General features: G+C 37.7%; 1 protein-coding gene across 1 annotated transcript; it reads left to right on the top strand.

The window, feature by feature from the left end:
- The first annotated feature begins 2,679 nt into the window (after positions 1–2,679).
- Positions 2,680–10,477, top strand: ntmt2 (N-terminal Xaa-Pro-Lys N-methyltransferase). The gene is made up of 4 exons (XM_066692421.1): positions 2,680–2,929; positions 5,738–5,913; positions 7,333–7,585; positions 8,340–10,477. Exons 1-4 carry the CDS (start codon positions 2,776–2,778, stop codon positions 8,594–8,596), a joined length of 840 nt encoding a protein of 279 aa, XP_066548518.1. The 5' UTR covers positions 2,680–2,775; the 3' UTR covers positions 8,597–10,477.
- The last annotated feature ends 961 nt before the right edge of the window (positions 10,478–11,438 follow it).

Genomic DNA, 11,438 nt, shown 5'->3' with positions numbered 1-11,438 from the left:
TTATACAATGACACACATCTTTTAATTAAGGCAACATTTAAGAATCACTTTATATCTTATTATAATCTACTATAAGTGCAAAACGCAATGCAGACTGGCTCTTGTGTGATAAATATCAGACGTTAAATTATATAGTGTTGGCATGTTAAAGCAAATCAAGTTTTTTAACAGTAAAACACTGGTGGAATAATTATGAAAAAGATAATGGTTAAATTACATAAATCATGACAGATTTTTACGAATTAAAAATATTGGTATATAAACAACTGTTGATTAAACACAGAACTGTTTGAGTTGTATGTCTTTTTAAATTACACAGCTGACTATAGAGCATATATAATTTGTCTTGATGACACTTTAAAATAAAAAAAATACCACAATCTAAATTTCACAATGACACTGACAAGCTGTAGAGGTTAAAACAACAAATATACACTGAGTGAAAATATACCCAGTTTTTGTTTTCATTCAGTAATCTTTTCAGGCCGACAGAATGCATTATGATAAAGGGAGTTCTGTTTTCACTGTACAAAATGTATGGGGAAATGAATTGGTTGCTTATGTGATATGGCACCAGGGATTTTGACACAGGGGGCAGACTGGGCCTTATCCATCACTGCCACTCACAGCACTTTTAACAGTAAGAGCCAAGACTCTGCTTTTTGAACTGTGCTTTTTATATAACATAGAATTGTGCTGCTACTGTTCACTAAGACAAAATATATGGTTTATAACTGAATTCATTTTGCATGGTATACTAAACACATTTTAAAACTAAACTTATCTTTCTAAACATTTTTAAAAATGTATAGAAATATGTTCTGTACCAGGTTTTGAAATATGGCATGATTTGTCTTGCGGTCAACAGTTTGTTTGACTTAAGGGCCAACTTTCCTATAATACTGCTAGAGGGGATTTACAGTAACTAATGGGTCGTTGCTGATGGTAAGTGTAATTACCATAGGAATACAAATGTTACGCTTCTCCAAATATTTGTATTGGCTTCTAAGGGAAAAATACCTCATAAACTCACAAAACTAGATTCAAACATTATATAAATGTGTTATAGCCCAGGAATTAATCTCTTGCAATGATAATTCACAGATTGGTGTCTCACCAGAAATGTAAAAAGTGCAAATAGAGAGGATTTTGTAAAATAAATGCTAGGTATAATATACTATGAATAAGTCAATGTAAGAAAGCTACTACAGATACTAGATATGTTTGCTAACACTCCTTGACAATAGACAAGGTTCAGATGTGCTCTGAGCTTTACGATACAATTCAATATTAAAATTACAACTGATTTTAAACAGCTGCTATGAGAATGTTTGGATTAAATCACCTTATTAACATGGTTATATTTATTCAGTTGTTTGTCATTACAATAGCACTAGATGGAGCCATGCATTTAAGGGATGAATAACAAAAAAGGCATTGAATTAAATGTGTCCTGCTTTCTAGTCCTTTCCAAAAACAGAAAGTTAAAGCATCTGTATGTCATCAAATTGGGGTTTATATGGATAAACCCTGTCTGTTTGATACTCTGTTCCCTGATAACAGCAGGTGGTAAATTTGAGCCATTATACACACCGCCTTCAGTTTCAATTATATGATAAGAGGATAAACTTCCACGTTTGCAAGCACACACATATACACTGTACCAGCCTAGGTTCTAAATATATTAACCACAAAGATATAGACGGCTATTTAAAGTGATGTGATAATTTGCAATAAAAGATATGTTACCAAACACCTGTACCAATAGAAAGGGTTTATCCAATTTATTGTAGCCGATAGTTCTAGAACATGTGGGTCTCGGTCTCAATTTATTTTAAAATACTGCTTTGCTGATAAAGAAAATACATTTACTCAGGTCCCAATACTGATACATATAGTGTTGCTTGATCAAGAAGTCAGTTTCTTTTGGCAAGTCCTTCAGGAACTCTTGGACTCAAGGCTGCTACAGACGGCCCCGGTGGGTTGTCAGTATTATCTCCTGCCAGTGATTGACACAGAGCTGTTTGTTGCCCTTCACAGTAGCACCATGGTGGGAACTCAAGGTCTATAATTTCAGTAGTTGCACACATCTGATCTAGAAGTGCAGGGATGACAAACTGAGTAGCAAAGGATCATTTTCATGTTCAATGTCACAGCCAATTTGCATCTTAAGCTGTAGGATGTTGAAGTAATAAAGTAAGATTTTTGACCCCAGTCACAGCAGTTTGTTTGTTTGTTTTACTACTATTGGAGGGACAGCTGGCTATAAATATCATAACATTCAAATTAGCATAATTAGATTTCTGTGGTACGCATATTGTTTAGATTTGTCATCTGCAAATGTTGTCAAGAAAACTATGGATGCAATACCATTTCATGTGCCAATTCAGGAAATTAAAAACACAAACAAGGTTCATTTTCACCTCAGTTAATCTATGGAGACGACAAAAATAGTTCTTGTAGTTTTTGTGTGTGTTTGCCTGTACCTGCTTGTGAGTTGATGCCACAGCTCAGAGAGTGGGTTTCGTATCCTCTGAGTGTAGACCTAAATGAACAGAGAGAAGAGGTTTTAAGGTAGCAGATAATATTCCTCCTCACTAAGCAGTCTCTCAATTACACTTTAGAAGCTCTCGGCACTTGCTGGGTGAGAGTTTAGAGCTGATCAGTTACAATGTCAGTGCCAGGGTCCTACTGATATAGCAATGACAGGGACCAGCAACTGTCCAATCATACTTCACTCTGCCGGGAGGACACTCTGAGAGCCGCACTGCCAACATGGATTACATGGGAGCTCACCTGGCCTTCCGATCGCGGTGGAAAGAGACCGACGATGACTTGTGTCGGCACAGTATGTCCTTTGTTCTTCACAAGGCAATCAGGCATGACTTCTTTGAGAGCTACCTATACTTGCTGGAAAAACTCCCTCTGGGTAAGGAGTCTAGGGAAGGCTGGGGGCCGCGTGGCCGAGTAATGCATGGAGTTGTCTGTCACCAGCGTGCCACACATTGCGTTCTGATCTCACTGGATTATCCAAGCATGGTTTATACAGGTCTGATAATTGTGTGAAAGCATAGCTATGTCGCTTATTAATAATTGTGTTATAATATGTCATATATGGTTTATACATATTTTATCTATGTCTAATACTGTCCTGTGGTCAGATCAAACAAACTTCTTTATTTTATTTGTGGCGTTATAGTTGATGAAGACATCTTTCAAATATGGATTGATGCAGCTGCCGATTAAAACACATAAAATATGTGCAAATTACACTATCTTTCATGAACTTTTGAATTAGGTTGATTCATGATTTTGTTACAGGACATCTCTGTGTAAGAAAGGTTAACCGTAACATAGTAAAAGAGTTCTATCCTTTCTAGTTTTCTGTGTTTTCTGGTGACATTCACTGATGGTCAGTTCTAACCCTTGATGTTAGGAATCCTGCACATGTTGTATGGATCTTTCAATTAGGAATTCAATTAAGAAACAAAAGATACATTTCACAAACCAAGAAAACAATTAACTAAATTCCGCAGCAGCAGGAGGTTAAAAACCAGAAGACCCTGTGGTCCTTGAAGACCACTGTAAACCCATTTCAGTTTCTTAGTCTATAGTGTTGACTGCTTTACATGGCTTTAAAGTTTCCTTGTCATAACTATAACTGGACTTGCCCCTATTCTGGAAAATTCTAGTAGGTTCTACATAACTGACCACACACACATATATATCAGAATACATCCTGTTTGCCAAAATTGTCACTCTGCACAACTCAAACATTAAGAAGTGATTTCCCTGACCAATCTGTTGAGCACATGTTATTTGTAATTGGAGAACTCATGCACGTACACTGGATTGTCTGCGTGGGTTTAACCACTCCTTGGCTGGAACACCACTTTGGTGCCATTGCTGGGTTGCTGCGCTATAAATTGACATGGAGAGAAGCCAACTGGACGGAAATCAAACAGGGTAATGCTGTGAAAATAAAATTACATCATGTCACTTTAAATCATGTCAGAGTCAGATCCTGGCACCCATGCCAAGCAGGGCTACCTTCCCCATAGAGCCAGTCTGTTATCCTTGCACTGTACTGAGAGCTGTCTGTCTGAAGAGCCAAACCCATCATCTGCATTCAGCAGGCTGCTCAAACTGTGATGCTCGGATGTTCTCCAGCTATTAATAAAATACATATCCACATGCTTTAAGAATTGTCTTACTATAAAAGTCTCATCCCTGCTTAACCCCCGCCACAGAGATCTTTGAATCTGTTTCATCGCCAGTCATCTGTGTTTGTGAAGCAATGTCATCATGCATACAGACTTATCGTGGTGTGCCAGGGTCATCAGACAACATCCCTCAACGGCTCAATCTGCTCAGTTTAGGTGTGGCATGTGGTTGGAGTCTGAGGTTAACCATGGGTGGCATGCAGCAATTTCAACTTACTTGGTAATGATGACGTATCCTCTGCTGCTTTTAAAACAATAGTACTGGAATAGGCGTGAAATGTTTAGGAACCATGCATGATTCTCTTCAACTAATATAGGAGATTTCTGTGTCAGGCATTCAACAATAATACGCGAATAGGCCTGGTGTGTCTCTATATGCTTATACACCGATCAGCCGTAACATTATGACCACCTGCCTAATATTGTGTAGGTCCCCCTTTTGCTGCCAAAACAGCCCTGACCCGTCGAGGCATGGACTCCACTAGACCTCTGAAGGTGTGCTGTGGTATCTGGCACCAAGACATTAGCAGCAGATCCTTTAAGTCCTGTAAGTTGCAAGGTGGGGCCTCCATGGATCGGACTTGTTTGTACAGCACATCCCACAGATGCTCGATTGGATGGAGATCTGGGGAATTTGGAGGCCAAGTCAACACCTTGAACACGTGATTCATCAGACCAGGCCACCTTCTTCCATTGCTCCGTTGTCCAGTTCTGATGCTCACATGCCCATTGTAGGCGCTTTCGGCAGTGGACAGGGGTCAGCATGGGCACCCTGACTGGTCTGCAGCTACGCAGCCCCATACGCAACAAACTGCGATGCACTGTGTGTTCTGACACCTTTCTATCAGAACCAGCATGAACTTTTTCAGCAATTTGAGCTACAGTAGCTCGTCTGTTGGATCGGACCACACGGGCCAGCCTTCACTCCCCACGTGCATCAATGAGCCTTGGCCGCCCATGACTCTGTCGCCGGTTCACCGCTTTTCCTTCCTTGGACCACTTTTGATAGGTACTGACCGGGAACACCCCACAAGAGCTGCAGTTTTGGAGATGCTCCGACCCAGTCGTCTAGCCATCACAATTTGGCCCTTGTCAAAGTCGCTCAGATCCTTACGCTTACCCATGTTTCCTGCTTCTAACACATCAACTTTGAGGACAAAATGTTCACTTTCTGCCTAATATATCCCACTGACAGGTGCCATGATAATGAGATTATCAGTATTATTCACTTCACCTGTCAGTGGCCATAATGTTACGGCTGATCAATGTCCTGTACTGTAAGGCAACAAAGAAGGGCTGTCTAATTATAACATTACAATTTTTTTCTTTATTTTTAGATGCTCTGTGATTGAATGACCAGCTGTATTTACCTCCACATTGACAACATTTAGCCAAGTGACCCTCATTGAGGATGGCATGGCACTTACATGACTATGCACATGAGTAATTGACTCAGCCCCCTAGTCAACCACCTGTTCTTATTTGTTTTTGATCGAGTGTCACTCCATTCACAGTGAAGCTGTATGCCGTGACCAGCGAGGTCATCGATGGAGAAAAGCAGTTCTACGCCAGAGCGCAGAATTTCTACAAAGACGTGCCGGCTTCGGTGGAGGGGATGATGGGAGATTACGTAGAGCTCTCAGATGTTGACATTGAAGGATCTAGGGAGTTCCTGAAAAAGTTTGTTGGGGTATGCTCTTCTCATATCTCTATCTCCTCTTTTGATTGATTTTATTGTTGCAGATGTTTCATTGTGACACACATTTACTATGTTATTGTAATAAGTACAGTAACTGAATGGCAACTCTAGCTGCCAGTACATTGCTGTAAATGTTACAGCAGATTTGTTTACAGTCTAGTCCTTGAGGCATATCTGCTTGTGATCAGCTGTTCATTTGGTAATAACTTTCTTGCACTTAAATATCTTATGTTAAATAGCAGGCATTCATTGGGGCAGGGTGACCACCATGTGAAGGGCAGTGGTGGCAGTGAGAGCATGTGTGTGCGTGTGCTATTTATAATCTCCTAGCTGGTTTGTGTACCAGCTTCTCTAGGTGTCCTACTTATATTATCTCAGGATTCACAAGCTAATAAAGGAAGTCAGTGTTCTATGCACACCAGCCACAACTCCTGGGAAGTAACTGTAGAGGATGCAATATTTCCATTTACTATGGGCTAACAGAGTCTAGTCTAGTTTTCTCTACACCAGTCATGATGGTCAGATTGACCCACGTCAGCTTTGTGACTTTGTGTATCTTTACTGGGAACTCAGAGGGAGCTTTATTCTCTTTATACTGAGGATAAATAATACCTTGCAATATTACAACTTCTCCTGCTACATTACTTTTAACTGATAGATATGGTTTATTTTTATCATAATAAAGTGGGTTACTGCACTTCTATTACTGCCATGCTATTGAGACTGATAGTGAGAGTATTGTAAACTGCAATGGTGTTCTTATTCTCTGTTACTTCACATGTTTAACAACTAGGTTGCATGAACTTGTCACAGTAAATTGTATATTTTCATTGAAACTGAATTCAGAAAGGAGACACATCCCAATGTAATAAATCCTGAACCACTTAACAACAATAGGCTGTCTAGACATCACAGAGCAAGCAATTTGGCCTTAAATTAAATAGAAACACTGAGCATTTTAAATCGTTTTGCCTAAAGTCAGGGTCTTTTCACAATATTTGCCCTTTCTGTGGAAATTCTGGAAAGCATGTTTCCCTTATCAAAAAAAAGTGAAGGATTAGGGTCTGGAAAGTGCCTGGTGAGAATGTTATATCCACCACTGACTGACCGCTGACTTCCCTGTGGCTCAGCCCAAACCAACAATAAAACTACAAGGACATGAGCCAATATCGGGAACTGGAAAGTTATATTCCATTTGAGTTTTCTTTTTAGGGGCAGGTCTAAAGTGTAGAGTTTACATTTGTTACAGGTCCATACTACCTTTTTACACCTCAATCACAGTGAATGAAAAAAAATGTGCTGAAGAAAATCACATTCTCTCCGTTTGGGCAACACATCAAGACATGGCCGCATGTACAACATAGATACTGGTAAACTGAGCAGCCATTGTTTGTCTCCCCTCTCTGCCAGGGCGCTGGCAAAGCAGGCACAGTGTGCGCTCTGGATTGTGGCTGCGGGATCGGAAGGGTCACTAAAAATGTCCTGCTGCCGGTGTTTGAGACAGTGGAGATGGCCGACATGATGGAAGATTTCCTGGTTTACGCTCACGAATGTTATCTTGGCAAAGACGCGGACCGCATTGAGACTTACTACTGCTACTCTCTGCAGGACCTCACGCCACCTGTGAAGAAGTACGACGTTATCTGGATCCAGTGGGTTGCATGTAAGTCTGTTGTCAACTTTAACTGATGTGGAAATTAAGATTTTACCTCTCGGTCCACAAAGATAGACCCCAGAGCTGGTTATTATTTTATCAAACTATGGCACATCTATATGTTTGATTACTTAACAGCATATACTTACACATACCACATGGTGTTACTATGTGTAATTACACTGTAAGTATGTAAATAGTTACCCAGAGTAGAGACATGGAATATTTGTTAACTTGTCCAAATTTGCCTAACTGTTTTCCCAATTAAATTATTCAGAGTTGCAATGAAAACCATCAAAAACTGTGGCTTTCAAGGGCAGGTCTGCAGACGCCTGCACAACACTCACTCATCACCCAGCAGTGGATGTAAATGAACTTCAGGGTATTTTTAACCCTCCTTAGTTGTAGGATTCGGTTTCATCCTCTTCAGCTGCAGTAACACACATGATGTAATGTGATGAGACGCATGTTTAAAATAGAGAAACAATATTTAAAGTCTCTGTATTGCTGTTCACTGAGAGCATTGTGACATATATATATATATATATATATATATATATATATATATATATATATATATATTGCTAAATACAAGATGTTCAAATGTATCACTGTTTTGTGAACCATGGGGGATGCACTTTCTTTAGACTTTTAAATGGTCATCATCTTCTTAGGAGGGACATAGGAACATATTTACTGTGACCCAGTTTCTTGCTAAATGGTAGGAATACATTTGGAGCCGATTGTACATTTATTTTTTTAGGTCACCTTACTGACAGAGACCTGATGGAGTTCCTGCTGAGATGCAAAGCCAGTTTAAAACTCAATGGCGTCATCATCATCAAAGACAACATGGCCAGAGAAGGCTGCAGGCTGGACCCTGTGGACAGCAGTCTGATCCGACACATTGACATTGTGAAGAGAATCATCTATAAAAGTGACCTGGAAATTATTTACATACAGAAACAGGAAGGTTTCCCTGAGCAGATTGTCCCTGTTTGGATGATTGCCATCAAATAGTCTACTGGCTATCATGGACAGAATGTATTTTATAATATGCAATGCCATTGCTTGCAAAGCGTATTCTTTAAGAACAATGGCTGCATGCTATTCCATTCAGTTTTAAAGTTAAAAAGTAAACGCACAGATGCAATTATAATTGAACTCACATACAATATTTGTATTTGGAGTGTAAAATGGTATATATATATATATATATATATATATATATAATTACATAATTTTAAAGAAAACATTAACCTACAATTAGACCGTTTCATTTAAAGTACTAAATAAATGAGAGAGAATGGAAAAACTTAATTTCAGGTGTCTAGAAAAAATGTCCAAATCTCCTTTTAATTCTTTCTGGACTCATGGCACTGAGCTCAAGCCAACCAATTGAAAGAAGAAGTAGAGTATCCTGAGCCTCCATGTGAAGAATACATCTAAATTGCTCCATATAATTCCACTTACTTCCTTTGGAAAATCTATACTTTTTGTTCTTCGGAATGTGTAATGTGCTTGTGTATATATGTGAAACTACAACGGTACCTCTCTGAAGCTAATAACTTTCTTAATCCACTTCAGTAATTTAATAGATATTTTTTTAATGCAATTTAATTTGAATTAATATTTTATTTCCATTGATAACCATTATTATTTGAGTTGTAAGATTACAACTACTATAACAATTTAAATTATTATAACTAGACTTCTCTGCCTTTTGTATTCAGCTGTATATATTGTTTTTATCCAACTATTGGCTATCTATACTATTCTATACTATACTATACTATAGCCTATTGGCTATCAAAGCTGAAGAAATGCTTATGCTTGAAAACCTGACTATACATTGAGTGTTGTTATCGTTACCATTTTATATTTATTTTGAGTGGATTTTGGTTATTTAATTGAGTGCAAAAGTAATGAAAACCATATTGTTTGTGGTACTGCTGACTAATAAACTGGTTGAGATTTTTAAAACACCAGATGCTGAACATCAAATAGCTTATCTGTTATTATCATACATGAATACATACTATATTGTTTTAATTTTAATTCTGCTAAAAAAAAATGGGGGAAACCTGATAGCAAAAATATATATCATTTTTATTCCTTAGGGGAAATAAGAATTGTAAACAGATGTTTTCAGTTGTTATGTAATTGTTTATTACAAGTTACACAAAAACATTTGATAGTGGACTCCCACTGAGGATAAGCTATATCCTGATGATAAAGGGTAAAAACTATGAGGAAGGGATGCGCTACGCACAGTAAACAAATACAGCATTTGAACAAGTCCTTCATTTACAATACATCATGAATTACAGATGTGTGCCATTGTAGAACTTCAGGCACACAGATTTATCTTTCAATGTACAGCTGTAAAAAGTGAAAAAGAGGTGTATGTAGTCTGTATAGTAATATAGCCTCCTATTTAGATACTTACAACTAAGATCAACTGGCTGTGTGTCAATAATGAAGCCCAAAAATGAGTCATAGTAATATACTGAGCAAAACAAGACTGATAAATAAGTGGGCCATCTAGGTCTGATATCTTTCCCATATGCAAACCCAATAGCGTATCTTTATGTTAGTATATTTTAGTGTTCTTCAAACGGCCTGTGTTATTTTCCACAGGACAACATTGTGGTGTCATGCCCAAACTTAGTTTTCAATTTGGCATGTAATTCTCCCAAATTATCATCCATTATAATTTTGTTGAAGTTGAACTTTTAAAGTCATAAGTGGAAAATAAGCCGAAAGAAAACATTACAGTCTGTAGATACGTCAAATTTAAAACTGGTCTGAAGATACTTCAATCCACAACCACAGAAGACTGGAGTCCTCTGTTTTTATTGTCTTTGCTGAGCAGACTTTATTAAAGATGGTTCCTCTTAATTGTTTTCTAAATGTTATTTCTGTTGCCATGTGCTTTCAGTTACTGTCTAGTCTGATGTGCCTGTGCAGTCACATAAAGGAATGATGTCATTTTATCACTCAGATAACAGGAAATAACTTTGGAAAGATATATTTAAAAACACTTCAAGACTAACTGTAATGTTTTTAGCAAGCTTTGTAGAGACAACTTAGCATCATTAGGTGACTTCCAGGAGTTCATTATGTATTTATTTTTATGTGCTGTAATGTAATTATATTACTAGAAAACAGAACCACTTAACTCAGTAATCAATGTTATTCTTTGTGCAGGAATTAAAACCTTACACCCATAGAGAGAAGTGTTTAATCTACAAGCCCTCATATTCTGTGTCTCAAAAAGAGACAACAAAAGGAGGCTCTAGATTTTGAAAAAGCATAATTTGCAGAAGATTAATCAAAGAGGACTGACTGATCTCCCGTGAACTTGGGGAAGTACAGGATTGGATTCCACAAGATGAAATACATAAAATGATGATGATTTATGTTTGATAATTTCTTCTGCAAGGTTTAGATAACTCATGGGGTTGTAGTATGTATTTGTGCACCATGAACCCTTACCCAACAGGAGAAAAAAACAATGCAAAGAAACAATAGACACACAACAAAATATGTTCTATTAAAAAGGCACATAGTATACTCACAATGGATTTACTTAGATGTACTGAATCTCCCAGGTACAAATGATAGAGTGATTAGCTCTCCATTAAATTTATATTTATTATCTGTATTTGGTTTCCTTCAATTCAGAATATTAAAAAATATTTTTGTGTGTATGAACCATTTTATGCTATTTTTGATGTTGATTGTGATTGTATGCTTCAACATGTTAAAACAATTTCTGTGGTCGAATATAACATTCTGTGTAAAGGAAGCAAATTGTCTACTTTTGCCTGCCAAGTATTGTCTAACTTGTTTTATTTTT

Source organism: Amia ocellicauda, chromosome 19 (genome assembly GCF_036373705.1).
Source record: "Amia ocellicauda isolate fAmiCal2 chromosome 19, fAmiCal2.hap1, whole genome shotgun sequence".
Taxonomy (NCBI): domain Eukaryota; kingdom Metazoa; phylum Chordata; class Actinopteri; order Amiiformes; family Amiidae; genus Amia; species Amia ocellicauda.
The sequence above is the reverse complement of the archived record's forward strand: the minus strand, read 5'-3'. Positions and strand labels throughout refer to the sequence as shown.